General features: G+C 40.8%; 1 protein-coding gene across 3 annotated transcripts in view; it reads left to right on the top strand.

The window, feature by feature from the left end:
* The first annotated feature begins 1,707 nt into the window (after nt 1-1,707).
* Nucleotides 1,708-16,490, top strand: part of LOC139547168 (zinc finger protein 32-like) — a 304,099-nt gene continuing 289,316 nt past the window's right edge. Inside the window, exons 1-3 of one of the 3 annotated variants that reach the window (XM_071356250.1) lie at nt 1,708-2,476; nt 3,387-3,487; nt 3,623-3,800. In XM_071356250.1, coding sequence (XP_071212351.1) covers nt 2,224-2,476; nt 3,387-3,487; nt 3,623-3,800 — 532 coding nt within the window. In that variant the 5' untranslated portion in view covers nt 1,708-2,223. The remainder of the gene's footprint in view (nt 2,477-3,386; nt 3,488-3,622; nt 3,801-16,490) is intronic. The other 2 variants (XM_071356234.1, XM_071356227.1) reach the window with 2 other exon arrangements.

Below are 16,490 nucleotides of genomic sequence, written 5' to 3'. Positions count from 1 at the left end.
AGCAGAGAATAAACCAGATTGATTCACAGTCAGTGTTGTTGAGCAGAGAATCAACCAGATTGATTCACAGTCAGTGTTGTTGAGCAGAGAATCAACCAGATTGATTCACAGTCAGTGTTGTTGAGCAGAAAATCAACCAGATTGATTCACAGTCAGTGTTGTTGAGCAGAGAATCAACCAGATTGATTCACAGTCAGTGTTGTTGAGCAGAGAATCAACCAGATTGATTCACAGTCAGTGTTGTTGAGCAGAGAATCAACCAGATTGTCCATGTTGAAGATACTCAGGTGCATAATACATTTTATTTGTTTAATTCTGTTTTATTAAATTAGAAAATGTACTCTGAATGAGAACAAACACATCTGTGAGCGTTATGCATTATAACATCGATTGACTAAATGATGACGTTGACAGCTTTGTAGTAAAACCAGGGTTGGAGTCAATTCCATTTCAATTCCAGTCAATTCAGAAAGTTAACCAAATTCCACATTTTCCTCATTGAAAACCATCGAAGAGAATTGGCATTTTCAGTTTACTTCCTGAATGCAGAATGGCAGTGAGATGCCATCCTCCTTCTCACATCCAGCCTGTTCCTGATATTCTGGTCTACATACACCACCACAATCACTTACAGTGCATAAGGGAGGTATTCAGACCTCTTGACTTTTTCCACATGTTGTTATGTTACAGCCTTGTTCTAAAATGGATTAAATTGGGATGTTTTCCTCATCAATCTACACACAACACCCCTTAATGACAAAGTAAAGACAGGGTTTTAGACATTTTTGCAAATGTATTTTATAATTAAAAACTGAAATATAACATTTACATAAGTATTCAGACCCTTTATTCAGTACTTTGTTGAAGCACCTTTGGCAGCAATCACAGCCTTGAGTATTCTTGGGTACACCTGTATTTTTCTCACATTCTTCTCTGCACATCCTCTCAAGCTCTGTCAGGTTGGATGGGGAGCGTCGCTGCACAGCTATTTTCAGGTCTCTCCAGAGACGTTCGATCAGGTTCAAGTCTAGGCTCTGGCTGGGCCACTCAAGGACATTCAGAGACATGTCCCGAAGCCACTCCTGCGTTGTCTTGGCTGTGTGCTTAGGGTCGTTGTTCTGTTGGAAGCTGAACCTTTGTCCCAGTCTGAGGTCCTGAGTGCTCTGGAGCAGGTTTTCATCAATGATCTCTCTGTATTTTATTTTTTATTTATTTTTTATTTATCCTTTATTTAACTAGGCAAGTCAGTTTAGAACAAATTCTTATTTACAATGACGGCCTACTAAAAAGCGAAAGGCATCCTACGGCGGCTGGGATTCAAAATAAGAGTACATTTGCTCTGTTCATCTTTCCATTCGATCATGACTAGTCTTGCAGTCCCTGCCGCTGAAAAACAACCCCACAGCATGACGCTGCCACCACAATGCTTCACCGTATTTGCTCTATTGTTTACAGGATGATTTGTATCTTATAGAGCGTGGCTTTAAGGGAGTAGTTTGGTCACATCTAGATAAAAACGAATGTGAAAAATGAACAGAGCAAATCTGTATTAAAACACTACCTATTCATATAAGTATTTATTCAACATTTACATATTCATATTAAGCTTCTACGTCTGTTTACAGGACGGTATTATTTGTTAGACGTAAGAGAAAATATATCAGCTTATTGTTAAATTATTATGACGTTCTTTCCAGTACATAAAGTGTAGTAACTTGTTTCCAAACTGCGTTACCAACTCCAGTCAGCAGATGGCGGATGTGCGTCTTTTAGGTGATGCTTCTTGCGTGACGTATAATTTACTGGACGGAACGCTTCTTCACCAACAACAACGCGCCTACTCTTTCATCCACCTCGGTAGCTTGCTAGCCAACATAAAGCTGAAAGATTGACGCTTTAGACCACGTTAATGTAAATTATGTAATCTCAATGTTGTAAACACAATTCGGTTGACCTATCTACTGTTTAACTTTAACCTAATTTGCTTGTTCAATTTGCAAACTTGTTAAAGATTGATGCTGAGCCTAGCACTAGGCTAGTCGCTAATGCTAACTCGCTAGCTAACTCGCTAGCTAACATCCTTGACCATGAGCTCGCTAAACTACTCCTCCTGCTAAAGAAGAGGAGGTTTGCTGTACGGAGAAAGAAGCTCTGGCGCTGAACATTGTCGTGGAAGAAGAAGAGGAGGGTATTACAGTGAAAGAAGAGGAAGAACCTTTCATAATGAAAAAGGAGGAAGAGGAGGTTGTTATAGTGAAGGAAGAAGAGGCTGTTATAGTGAAGGAAGAAGAGGCTGTTATAGTGAAGGAAGAGGAGGCTGTCATAGTGAAGGAAGAGGAGGCTGTTATAGTGAAGGAAGAAGAGAAAGAACCTTTCAGAATGAAAAGGGAGGAAGAGGAGGCTATCTCAATAAAGGTGAAGATGGAAGACGTTTTGGGAGTGAAAGAGGAGGAGACAGAAGATCCGATTAACACCAGTGAGTACTTTCTTAAACATGGGCAAAAACTATGCAGTTGTTGAACTAATGTGTGGTTTTAAGGGGCATTCTAATGAAGTTCTACACTTGAATATGTTTCGAGCAGGGATGCCAACAAACAACGCATACACAGTTGTATAGCGGCAGAACAGGATACCGGGTAGGGAGTGGGCTATTTCAAGTTTTTCACTCACCACGTTTATTCCGAAAAATATCTGTCCTCACTCTGGTAGCCTATGGACAAACATTAAGAATAAGCTACATGGTGAGTTGATGCTCTTTTGGCAGCTAGTTAGCTAGGTGAATTGATCATGCTACTTTGTATGCGTTGTTTGTTGGCATCCTTGTACTTTACGAAGATTTTGGAACAGATTCCTGTTGGAACGTTCCACAAATTATACCCACCCGTTTCCTACTGTATACATTCTTAAAGGTTCAGTCTGCCATTGGTACATTTATTTTGGGGACTTTTAAATTAGATGTATTGAATTCTCCATGTGGTCTATATTAAAGTTCCCCTCATCTAATATAACAGTCTTTTCAAATTCAATATTGTTGCATAATTTCTACTTAAAATATCAAAGGGACACAAAAGGCACCCATTTAGTAGAACGACCCTTTTACATTTGCATCACAAATAATATTTTATAGGCCCTTTTTAGACACATTCATGCCTATTGTAAGACCCAATGAATCACAGTGGTGGAAAAAGTACCCAATTGTCATACTTGAATATAAGTAAAGATACCTTAATAGAAAATGACTCAAGTATACGTGAAAGTCACCCTTTCACATTTGCATCACAAACAATATATTTAAAAATCATGATGAAAGTTACCATTTTTTTTGAGACCCTATGATTGTAATAGACGGTTATAAGTTGACTGTCTGTTTGATGTTGTCATTCAAGCAGGAGAGAGACGTGACTATGGTGGATCCTCTGGGGAGCCTCAACAACATCCTGATGCTGACGAGTCAGAGAAGAGTCTCTCCAGAACAGAACACCAGATGGTACAGCTTGGTCTGGTCTAGCATACAGCTTGCTCTATCTGGGTCTTGGCTGGGTTTCTGTAAAGCACTTCATGACAACAGTGACATTAGCATCCATAATGTTATGTGTCTGTGTCCCCTCTTTATGGTTACCAGGACAACACTAGCCCTTCCTCCCTCCCGGAGTCCCCGTGTCGTGCCTCTCCCGGTAGCACCGTACTGCTGGGTATGAGGAGGTTGTCTGTGCTGCTGGTGGACTGCAGGAAAACAACGGGGCTGAGTGGAACTGTGAGAGGAGGAGAAGAGAAGAAAGGATCAGATTTGACTCATCAAAGTAAGTGTTGTAGTTTAGTTTGAACAAATAAAATAGATCTGCCCACTAGTATCTGTTACCAGGACAACCAGCAGAGTTCTGTTAGTTGACAGGAAGATAGACTGGTGGATATGGATGTTATGAATATCATAACACTGAAAAAGGATTCTGCCAATGAAAAGAGAGAAACCAATAGACCATATAAAACCTTGATGAAAGTTAGCTTTGGAGAGAAAGTTTCAATGATCCGTTGTAAGGTGCAAATTTTACAAAAACTTTTTCTTAAAACATTATGGATGTTACATTGCCTGTCCCAGTCAACCCCCCTATCTTTACAAGATTGTAGAACAGGCAAACTAAACTCCAGACACTGTTAATGAATTAACTAATACTGGAAGAAAGCTGTGATCAGGCTGCCCACTCAAGAGAAAGCTTTGAACTGTAACCAGTGCCGTCAACCTTGTTCAGGTTATCAATCAACCTACCAGGGTAGTTACAAACAGTACAGAAATTAAATCATTAACATATTTTGATCATATCTTTACTAATGCTGCAGAAATTTGTTTGAAAGCAGTATCCAAATTCATCGGATGTAGTGATCACAATATAGTAGCCATGTCTAGGAAAACCACAGTTCCAAAAGGCTGGGCCTACTGTTCTATATAAGAGGTCATACAATTGTTTGTAGTGATTCCTATGTTGTTGATGTTGTTTGGTTATTTTTTTCCACAGTAAATAACTCACGGACACTAGAGAAGCTTTAACCAAGTTTAATTATTCCCAAAGGTTCTGTACATCTGTAATTCAGACAACCCAACATTTGTACCATCCAGATATATATCTCACTTAAGACACTCCTCCTTCTCTCCAATCCTTACATCTTATGGTTCCACAGGAAGAGAGTAAAGAGGGTAACAGGATACCAAACCTTTATCTCCCTGATGAGAATCTGTCCTGACCTCAACCCCTCCTTCATCTAATCCACAGATGTCCATCTGTCTCCCCTGTTTCACACTTTGCTTTCCTCTCGTCCACCCAACACATTCCGAAGCCATCTGTCTTTCTTCAGAGAACCATTAACTTCTGTCTCTTTCACTTCCTATCACTTCTTTAACGTCTCCATGTTCAAAGTTTAGCCGATTCCAACAATGGAAAAAATAATGTTGGTCCGTGGTGTGTAATGACAAGCAACCAGACGCTGCCCTTGACACGTTTATGAAATTGCTTATCCCAGTTACTAATAAGCATGCACCCATTAAGAAAATGACTGTAAAAACCGTTAAATCCACGTGGATTGATGAGGAATTTAAAAATGGTATGATGAAGAGGGAGGCAAAAGAGATGGAAAATAGGTCTGGCTGTATAACTGATTGGCAAACCTATTGCAAATTGGGAAATCATTTGACTAAACTGAATAAAAAGAAGAAGAAACTACACTATGAAACAGATAAATGACATGAAGAATGATAGTAAAAATCTTTGGAGCATCTTCAATGACATTTTGGGGGAAAAAATCAACAATGACATGTCACTGGTGTCTGACAACGTGGATGGAAAATGATTGAGGATAATAGCGGCCGATATTGCCACTTCTATTCGCGTTATCTTCAATTTAAGCCTACTAGAAAGTGTGTTCCCTCAGGCTTGGAGGGAAGCTAAAGTCATTCCACTACCCAAGAATAGTAAAGCTCCCTTTACTGGCTTAAATAGCCGACCAATCAACCTGTTACCAACCCTTACATTTTAAAAGAAAAATGGTGTTTGGCCAGATACAATGCTATTTTACTGTAAACAAATATAGACTTTCAGCTTATAGGGAAGTTCATTCAACAAGCACAGCACTTACAAATGACTGATTGGCTGAGAGAAATTGATGATAAAAATATTGTTTGGGCTGATTTGTTAGACTTCAGTGCGGCTTTTGACAGTATCGATCATAGTCTGCTGCTGAAAAAAACGTATGGCTTTACACCTTTACACCTGCCGCCCCAGAGCTACCTGTCTAACAGAACACAGTGTTCTTTAATGGAAGCCTGTACAACAAAATCAAGGTAGAATCAGGAATTCCCCAGGGCAGCTGTTTGGCACCTACTTTTTTCAATCTTTACCAACAACATGCCAATGACATTTGAGTTAAGCCAGTGTGTCTATGTATGCGGATGACTCAACACTGTACACGTCAGCTGCTACAGCGACTGAAATGACTGCAACACTTAACATAGAGCTGCAGTTAGTTTCAGAATGGGTGGCAAGGAATAAGTTAGTCCTAAATATTTCTGATTACCTTAAGTTACATGGCCTACTATGCTAATTCTGTAGCGGTATTGTTAGAGGGGGGTAAAGATAAAGTTTTTTTTGGGGCGCCAGGCAGGTATTTACCCTAGTTATTAAAGTTAGTTATTACCTATTATAACATTATTATTATAAATATGATTAAAACCGAAAGGATGAGAGTAGAATAGATAGAGTAGCGCTTCCAGACACATTCTAAACATGATGGAGTCTTAAAGGAGGACTGTAGCATGGAGTCTTAAAGGAGGACTGTAGCATCATGAGGTAGTCACCTGAAATGCATTTCAATTAACATGTGTGCCTTTTTAGAAGTTAAGTTGTGGAATTTCTTTCCTTAACCTGTTTGGGATAGGGGGCAGTATTTTCACGTCCGGATGAAAAGTGTGCCCAAAGTAAACTGCCTGCTACTCAGGCCCAGAAGCTAGGATATGCATATAATTGGTAGATTTGGATAGAAAACACTCTAAAGTTTCTACAACTGTTAAAATAATGTCTGTGAGTATAACAGAACTTATTTGGCAGGTGAAACCCCGAGGACAAACCATCCAGGAGGAATTATTTGTTGTTGAGGTGACTCTTTTTTCAAATGGTTTTTGTGTGGCACTTTTCTGTGGAACTTGGTTGCAGTTCCTATTGCTTCCACTAGATGTCAACAGTCTTTAGAAATTGGTTGATGTTTTTCTTTAGAGAAATGAAGAAGTACGGCTATTAGGAATGAGGGTCCAGCCTAGTGCTCTCTAATGTTTTGATGTGCGCTCCAGGTCACGCGCTTCACGTTGTTTTTATCCGGTATTGAACACAGTTTATCCCGTCTTAAATTTTCTTGATTTTTACGTTTTAAAATACCTAAAGTTTGATTAGGAAAGTTGTTTGAAATGTTTGGACAGCGTTTACAGGTAACTTATTCGATATTTTGTAGTCATGCTGGGCGAGTTGGAACCAGTGTTTTTTTTTATCAACGTGCCACAGTGTAACACACTACGCCGCCAGGGACTCAAAATTGACATTTTGGAGGAATTGACGGAATTGATCGAACAAAAGGACCATTTGTGATGTTGTGGCAATGTTGTGTGACAAAACTGCACATTTTCGAGTGGCCTTTTATTATCCCCAGCACATGGTGCACCTGTGTAATAATCAAGCTATTCAATCAGCTTCCTGATATGCCAAACCTGTCAGGTGAATGGATTATCTTGGCAAAGAATAAATGTTGACTAACAGGGATGTAAAAAATTCTGCAATCTTTTTTTTCAGCTCATGAAACATCCAACACTTTACATGTTAAGTTTATATTTTTGTTTATTGTATTAACTATCAGTTTTAGGAACATCTACCCAAAATATTTCACCTTATTTTTTACTTTACCCAAAATATGACATCAGCGATAGTCAAAATGTTGAAAATCTGTGGACGTATAAATAAGAAATTGGTCCATTTAAACAGCATGTGTCGAACCCTTTCAACAACGGGGAGATGTTACTGATGTGCTTTGTGTCTTTGATGTAAAAACAAGTTTTGGACTTCCACACAAAATTACTTCTTTAGTTATTTTATGTTTATGGAAGTGTGTAGGTCACATTCTGTATCATACAGCTATGAAAGTTATATATTTAGAACCACCTGCTCGATTGGAATCCAGCGACGTCTGTGTCTTGAGTGTCATAGAACTATCCAGTTTTTTCTGTCCTGACTTGTAAAACAGGATGAAAAAAATAAGTAAAGAAGCCTTACCACTGCTCCCAGTGTGGAAAGAGTTTTACGCTTTTAGGAACCCTTAAAGCTCACGAGAGAATACACACGGGGGAGAAGCCTTACCACTGCTCCCAGTGTGGACAGTGGTTCAATCAGCCAGGTTATCTGAAACGGCACGAGAGAATACACACAAGGGAGAAGCCTTACCACTGCTCCCAGTGTGGAAAGTTTTTCAACCAGTCATGGGAGCTGAAAGTACACGAGAGAATACACACAGGAGAGAAGCCTTACCACTGCTCCCAGTGTGGAAAGAGTTTCAAACAGCCAGGGCATCTGAAAGGGCACGAGAGAATACACACAGGGGAGAGGCCTTACCACTGTTCCCAATGTGGAAAGTGTTTCAAACTGCCAGGGCATCTGAAACAGCATGAGAGAATACACACAGGTGAGAAGCCTTACCACTCCTCCCATGTTGCAAAGCTTTTGCCCATTTAGGAAGCCTGAAAGAACACATTAGACTGCACACAGAGCGGAGAATGCTTACAAAAGCCCAGACTTAGGGAAAATATATCACTCATAAAAACAGTCTTTTAAACGTCATTAGAGAATCCACACAGGAGAGAGAAATTACTTATTTTAGCGTGTATACTGATATTTCACATCACATTGACTTAATATTCATCAGAGAACATACACAGCTCCTGTTGTCTTATTGTTGACTGATAATGTGTTTACCTGTTTTCACCATATGAAATTGTTTCTTCCAATTATTGATAATACCTGTTAAGAAACTGATTGTTAGAACTGTTAAGGAATTAAAAAACTGTATGGTCATTGGCAAAAATAGAAAAGAGTAGAGAGCTTGGAAAGAATTTTAACCAGAAAGGACACCCAAACCAACCCCTGAAAATACACACTTATGTCAACTGAAAACACATAAGCGAATACACACAGTCGAGAAGCCTTACCACTGCTCCCAGTGTTCAATGCATTTTAACAAATTAGGAAGCCTTAAATAACACACAAGACTGCACACAGAGGAGAAGGCTTACAAAATGCTCAGAATGGGAAAACATATTACTCATCACAGTCACTTAAACATCATGAGAGAATCCACACAGAAGAGAAGAATTACTTGTATATTGATATTTCACATCACATTGACTTAAAATTCATCAGAGAACATACACAGTGCTCCCATTGTCTTATATTGTTGACTGATAATGTGTTTACTTGTTTTTACCATATGAAATTAAATGGTACAAGGTATACTCAAACATATATTTGTTTGTTTTTATTAGAAAACATGAATTTAATATGGAGTATGTCAGTTTGAATATAAAGTAGATCAGATTCCATGTGTTTAAATGGTCCTTTTTAAAACTCTTTGTGTGTGTTTATCTGGATGTGTCATTCCTCCAGCACTACAGATAATACAGTGATATTTGGATGTGATGCATTTGTTCCATTGTTGACATTTGCATTTTTGGCCCACTGATGATTTAATGAAATTAAAATGTTCAGACTCTGTAATGGAAAATGTTAATTGTATGTGTCCACATAACTGAGTATGTGACTAACCTTGTGAAACGGTCCTATTATAATCTCCTGTTCTTGGGACCATCATTCTGTGTTGCAAACCAATTTGCACCTGGGTCCTTGTATGAATAAAGTCCCGCCCAGGAACAGGAAACTATAAAGATATGTGCTCATCACCCACTGCTTTGGAATTCAGACTGTCTACACTGCGCTGTGTAACTCTGTTATTCTCTCTGAGCTCAGAAATAAAGAATCTTGGTTTGACTTGGACTCCAGCGGATCCTTATTTTATAATATCCACCACAACTCTCCCACGGATTGCTGTTTATTATTGTCTCAATGAAGAGTTCCTCGTTCCACTTTCCTGGGGTCATTTACAAGCCTCCCACTGGTGTAATAAACTTTGTTTCCATGTCATTTCAACAAAACAAATCCATGTGATGATGGTAGATGTAGAAAACTGATTGGATTTGTAAAAAGCCATCAACATCAGTTATTTTTAGTTATTTTTCATCCAACTGGCAACCTAAATCCAATGACAGGTGACATTTTGTGTTGATTTCATGTTGAATTCACTTTAGTTGACGACTCAAAGAAATGTAAATAGAAACTAGATGTTGAACTGACGTCTGTGCCCAGTGGGCTGGTTTGAATAAGTAGCAGGTGTTGGATCAATATCCACCTTCGTTGCTAGGTTTCCATGTAATTTGCGACAGATTGTCATGTGAATATTCTAAAATCTGCATAAACCAAATATGCATTTTCCCACCAGAAATGTTTCTATCAAACAGACTCATTGCAGATAAAAGGCTTTGCGTGATGACGTATATCTTTTTTTGCTGTTAAATTCTCCCGTACCGAATGAAAAATACAAATTAAATGGGTTTCCATCGCATTTTCAACTCTACTGATGCTTTTAAAAACTGTTGTGTGAAATAGAAAACGTGCTCTTGTCCCGTGCACTGTAGTCAGCAGCTTACATATACAGTGCTGGTAGGCTACCTACATGATGAGATTATTATGGATAAGAGACATATTATATTATTTGTCAAATGGCAGCCAAGCATCAATCATCGTGTCACCAGAATAAGACCATCAAAATGTATTGGAACGGAGCATCAAGCTCATCACATGCACTTTCACCACCCTGTGAAGTTCATAACTTATTTCATCTGTAGCCTAATAAACTGCATGGGTTCCCAAGTCGTAGTGGAAGGACCACACAACATATCATCACATGACTCCAAGTTAACTTTGATATTTTATGACAGAAGCGAATGTGCTGCACCCATAGTTCCTATTGTAAAGAAAGACGGGTCTGTTAGAATGTGTGGGGACTTCAAGGTAACTGTGAATTCAATGTTGCATGTGGACCAACACCCCCTGCCACGTCTGGAGGACATCTTTGCTGCACTAGCTGGTGGGAAACACTTCAGTAAAATCGATCTGAAACAGGCTTACCTGCAGCTACCGGTTGAAGAGAGCTCCAAACAGTACCTGACAATAAACACACACAAAGGTCGATACAGGTATAACCGCCTGTTTTTTGGCACATCGGCCCCAGCCATTTGGCAACAAACTATTGACCAGATTTTTCAAGGAATCCCAGTGTATCCTGTGAACCCAGTGTATCCTAGATGACATGATCATAACAGGACGCACCGACAAAGAGCACCTGGCTAACCTGGAAGAGGTCCTGAAAAGACTGAAAGAGGATGGACTACAGGCAAACTTACAGAAGTGTGAGTTCTTCAAAGACAAGATTGTCTTCTGTGGACATGAAATCGACCGCAATGGATTGCACAAAACACAGGTCGAAATCGATGCAGTGGTACAGGCACCACGACCACAAAATATCACAGAAGTGAGATCTTTCACGGGACGATCAATTACTACAGAAGATTCCTCCCAAACCTTTCAGCAGTACTCCAGCCTCTAAATCAGCTCCTGGGAAAGAATAGGACATGGCAGTGGACAGAACACTGTGAAAATGCGTTTCTTGAGGCAAAACGGCTCTTCACATCTGAACAGGTCGTGATGCGTTACGACCCCTGAACTGCCAGTGAAGTTGTCTTGTGATGCGTCCCCTTATGGCTTAGGCGGCCGTCCTTTCACACACACGCTGACAGATGGGTCAGAGAGGCCAGTTGCATTTGCGTCACGAACTTTTGAATGATGCCGAGAAGAACTCCTCACAAATCGACAAAGAAGCGCTAGTGTGAGGCGTCAAGAAATTCCACGCCTTATATGGCGAGCATTTCAGACTGGTTACGGATCACCAGCTGTTGTTTTCCGTTTTCAGTCCAAAGAAAGGTATTCCGGCCATGACAGCGGCCAGGTTACAGCGATACGCCTTGTTCCTTGCCAGTCATATGTATGACATTGAGTTTAAGCCGTTGTCCCTTCACACAAATGCAGATGGATTATCCAGACTGCGGTGTACCTGTCACAAGCACAGTTATCAAACGGGAGTGTCACGTTCTGACCTTAGTTCCTTTTTATGTCTTTATTTTAGTTTGGTCGGGGCGTGAGTTGGGGTGGACATTCTATGTTGTTTTTCTATGTTTTGTTCAATGGTTATATTTCTATGTGTTTGGCCTAGTATGGTTCCCAATCAGAGCCAGGTTTCAGTCGTTGTCTCTGATTGGGAGCCATATTTAGATAGCCTGTTTTTCATTGTTTTTGTGGGTGGTTGTTTCCTGTGTCTGTGTTTGTACCATACGGGGCTGTTTCGATTTTCGTTTGTTCATTCACTTTGTTCTTTTTGTATATTTGGAGTGTTCAGTTTTATATATTAAAATGGACACTTACCACGCTGCACATTGGTCCGATATCTCTTACTCCTCGTCAGAAGAAGAGGAAAGTCGTTACAGGGAGACAAGGAAAGATGTGACCTTGTCAAAAGTATACACCTACACCATGTCAGGATGGCCAGCTACATGCAGAAAAGAGCTGACTCGGTCGGAGAAACGAAACTACAACGTACCAAGGATGTTTGATGAGGGGAATGAGAGTCATGATACCCCAGAAATGCCAATATCAGGTTTTGCAGCAACTACATGAAGGTCATGTTGGAATTGTCTAAAATGAAGCTGCTCGCTAGGAGCCACTTCTGGTGTCCCGGTCTGGATCAACAGATAGAAAACACGGTGAAGAACTGTAGCGGATGTTTGGAAACCCTTCACATTCCTGTCCCAGTCCACCCATGGGAATGGCCCACAGAGCCATGGCAGAGAATGCATGTGGACTACGCTGGTCCCTTTGAAAAGCACATGTTTCTGGTTCTAGTTGGTGTCCATTCCAAATGGCCAGAGGTGTTTTTGCACTGACTCCTCCACCTCAGCTCAGACGATAGAGTGTCTCAGGACAACGTTTGCACGCTTCGGATTGCCGCTGCAGCTGGTAAGTGACAACGCGCAAGCTTTAGTAAGTGACGAGTTTATAAGATTCATGTCAGTAAATGGAATCAAACACTCAACCTCAGCTCCGTACCACCCTGCCACCAATGGGCTGGCAGAACGCTTTGTGCAAACCCTAAAGCAAGGACTCCGTGCAGCAAAACGAGACGAAGGGTCTTTGCAAAAAAAACTGGCCAAGTTCCTGGTCTCCTACCGAAACACCCCACATGCCACGAGGAAGCCCAGCCACACTGATGTTCGGGAGGCCTCTCCGCACACAGCTGGACATCACGAAGCCAAACAGGCGTAATGAAGTGCTGAACAAACAAGCCAAGATGCTCTCCGGTGGCCGGGAGCGCCATCTCCAAACAGGACAGGAAGTGATGGTGTGAGACTCCAGAAGGGGAGGGAAATGGACAAGAGGGACCGTACGTACACAAACAGGACCCAGAACATACCAGGTTCATGTGAGCCCAGACATAATGTGGCGGCGTCACATTAATCAAATGCATTCCACGGAAAACAGCACAACAATCGAGAGAGAACAGGCACAGGGAGCTCCTGAGAGAGACACACAGGGAACTGTAGAGGACGGTGGAGCAGTAAAGAGACACCAGGCTGAAAGAAGGGAACTTGTTGATCAAGGTGCTGCTAAAGCAGAAGCTATAATGGAACAAGCACACACTGAGGATGTTCAGGAGCCTCCAGACAATCCAAGGTGCTACCCAGAACGAAGGCACCGTCCACCAGACAGACTGGACTTATAAACAAACAAACACAAACAAAAACTAACTGTTCAAGTTCAAATCAAAAGATACAAAATAACTACAACAAGTTCTGGGACATGTTTCAGTTGTGGTTTGGTTAAAGTCTGATTGAATAAGAGAAGGAATGTTCTGTTAATTACTGATGTCCCCTTTAAGAACGGAGCACCCTTGGTCATGTGCAGTGTTGTTCTATGTTAATCTGGTACTAACTCGTTTTAGTAAATGTGAAGCTGCAGTTCCATTCCTTGTATGCAGAGTCTTACTTATGATATAAAGAAGTAATAAGAGACACTACAGTTATTTATATATTTGCTTATAAAGCCGTTTCCACAGCCATTTCTCGCTTATACATTTTTTACTGACACAAAAAGACAACTAACAACTTGTCAAACAAACTAACGAATTGTCTGTTGGCATTTATAAAAGTGCAGATCCTGTTTCCATTACTTTTGAAATGGTTGGATCAATATCCACCTTCATGATATGGATGAAGACTGATTTGGAATGTCTGAGTAGTTCTATCTGATGTCATAATACATCCCTCTGATAATCAAGTGATATTTGGAATGTCTGAGTAGTTCTATATGATGTCATAATACACCTCTCTGATAATCAAGTGATATTTGGAATGTCTGAGTTGTTCTATATGATGTCATAATACACCCCTCTGATAATCAAGTGATATTTGGAATGTCTGAGTAGTTCTATATGATGTCATAATACACTCCTCTGATAATCAAGTGATATTTGGAATGTCTGAGTAGTTCTATCTGATGTCATAATACACCCCTCTGATAATCAAGTGATATTTGGAATGTCTGAGTAGTTCTATATGATGTCATAATACACCCCTCTGATAGTGATACATTTGCTCCATTGTTTCCATGTCAGTTGGTTTCCCACTCTGATGATTTATATCTAACAGAGGGGCTTTAAAGGAATAGTATGGTGACATCTTAGTTGGGCTTTAAATAAATAGGATTATTAATCATAAACTTCTATAACAACAATACACTGCAGCTTTGACATCAAGAAGAGAATGGGTTGATGGGTGGTGGTGCCATTACTGGACATAGTAACATATTAACTTTGTGCTGTTGATGTATTGCCACTAATAATATTATTTCAGAGAGTCTGAAACTCTGCTCCTAACAAGGAGATGAAGTACATCGTGTTTCAATCACAGCTTCTGGAACTCTTCAGAACTTGTCTGATGTGCAGCGAAGACACTCCAGGGACGGTGATCAAGGCTGTGGGAATAAAAATAGTGTTATCACTATGGAAGAGGGAGCAGGAAGCCGTCATCCAGTCTCTCAGAAACCCATGTTGAGCCATCAGTGTTGTCACTATGGAAGAGGGAGCAGGAAGACGTCATCCAGCCTCTCAGAAACCCATGTTGAGCCATCAGTGTTGTCACTATGGAAGAGGGAGCAGGAAGCCGTCATCCAGTCTCTCAGAAACCCATGTTGAGCCATCAGTGTTGTCACTATGGAAGAGGGAGCAGGAAGACGTCATCCAGCCTCTCAGAAACCCATGTTGAGCCATCAGTGTTGTCACTATGGAAGAGGGAGCAGGAAGCCGTCATCCAGCCTCTCAGAAACCCATGTTGAGCCATCAGTGTTGTCACTATGGAAGAGGGAGCAGGAAGCAGTCATCCAGTCTCTCAGAAACCCATGTTGAGCCATCAGTGTTGTCACTATGGAAGAGGGAGCAGGAAGCCGTCATCCAGTCTCTCAAGGACAAAGGTGCAGCACTGGTGTTAGTAGCTGATGACAGAAGTGACAGCCTGGACACACAGCAAAGTTTGACACCGTCAATGTTGTTGAGCAGAGAATCAACCAGATTGATTCACAGTCAGTGTTGTTGAGCAGAGAATCAACCAGATTGATTCACAGTCAGTGTTGTTGAGCAGAGAATCAACCAGATTGTCCATGTTGAAGATACTCAGGTGCATAATACATTTTATTTGTTTAATTCTGTTTTATTCAATTAGAAAATGTACTCTGATTGAGAACAAGCACATCTGTGAGCGTTATGCATTATAACATCGATTGACTAAATGATGACGTTGACAGCTTTGTAGTAAAACCAGGGTTGGAGTCAATTCCAATTCAATTCCAGTCAATTCAGAAAGTAAACCAAATTCCACATTTTCCTCATTGAAAACCATAGAAGAGAATTGGAATTTTCAGTTTACTTCCTGAATTTACTAGAATATTCTAAAATTGATTAAATTGGGAGGTGTTCCTCATGAATCTGCACAACAATTGTGACTCTGTAATGACAAAGCAAAAACAGGATTTTAGAAATGTTTGCAAATGCATTTAAAAAATAAAACTGAAATATCACATTTAAATAAGTATTCAGAACCTTTACTCAGTGCTTTGTTGAAGCACCTTTGGCAGCGATTACAGCCTCAAGCCGCCTTGGGTATGACACTACAATCTTGGCACACCTGTATTTGTGGAGTTTCTCCCATTCTTCTCTGCAGATCCTCTCAAGATCTGTCAGGTTGGATGGAGAGCGTCGCTGCGCAGCTATTTTCAGGATTTCTTCAGAGTTGTTCGATCGGGTTCAAATCCGGGTTCTGACTTCTATGTTGTTATCCTGTGTGCTTAGGGTTGTTTTCCTGTTGGAAGGTGAACCTTTGCCCCAGTCTGAGGTCCTGAGTGCTCTTGAGCAGGTTTTCATCAATTATCTCTCTGTACTTTGCTCCGTTCATCTTTCCCTCGATCCTGACTAGTCTCCCAGTCCCTGCTACTGAGAAGTGGCTTCCGTCTGGCCACTCTACCAAAAAGGCCAAATTGGTGGAGTGGTGCAGAGATGGTTGTCCTTCTGGAAGGTTCTCCAATCTCCACAGAGGAACTCTTGAGCCCTGTCAGAGGGACCATCGGGTTCTTGGTAACCTCCCTGGCCAAGGCCCTTCTCCCCCAATTGTTCAGTTTGGCCGGGCGGCCAGCAATAGGAAGAGTCTTGGTGGTTCCAAACTTCCAAACTTTCCATTTAAGAATGATGGCGGCCAC

This window comes from Salvelinus alpinus, chromosome 2, assembly GCF_045679555.1.
Source record: "Salvelinus alpinus chromosome 2, SLU_Salpinus.1, whole genome shotgun sequence".
In the NCBI taxonomy this organism is placed as follows: domain Eukaryota; kingdom Metazoa; phylum Chordata; class Actinopteri; order Salmoniformes; family Salmonidae; genus Salvelinus; species Salvelinus alpinus.
The sequence above is the reverse complement of the archived record's forward strand: the minus strand, read 5'-3'. Positions and strand labels throughout refer to the sequence as shown.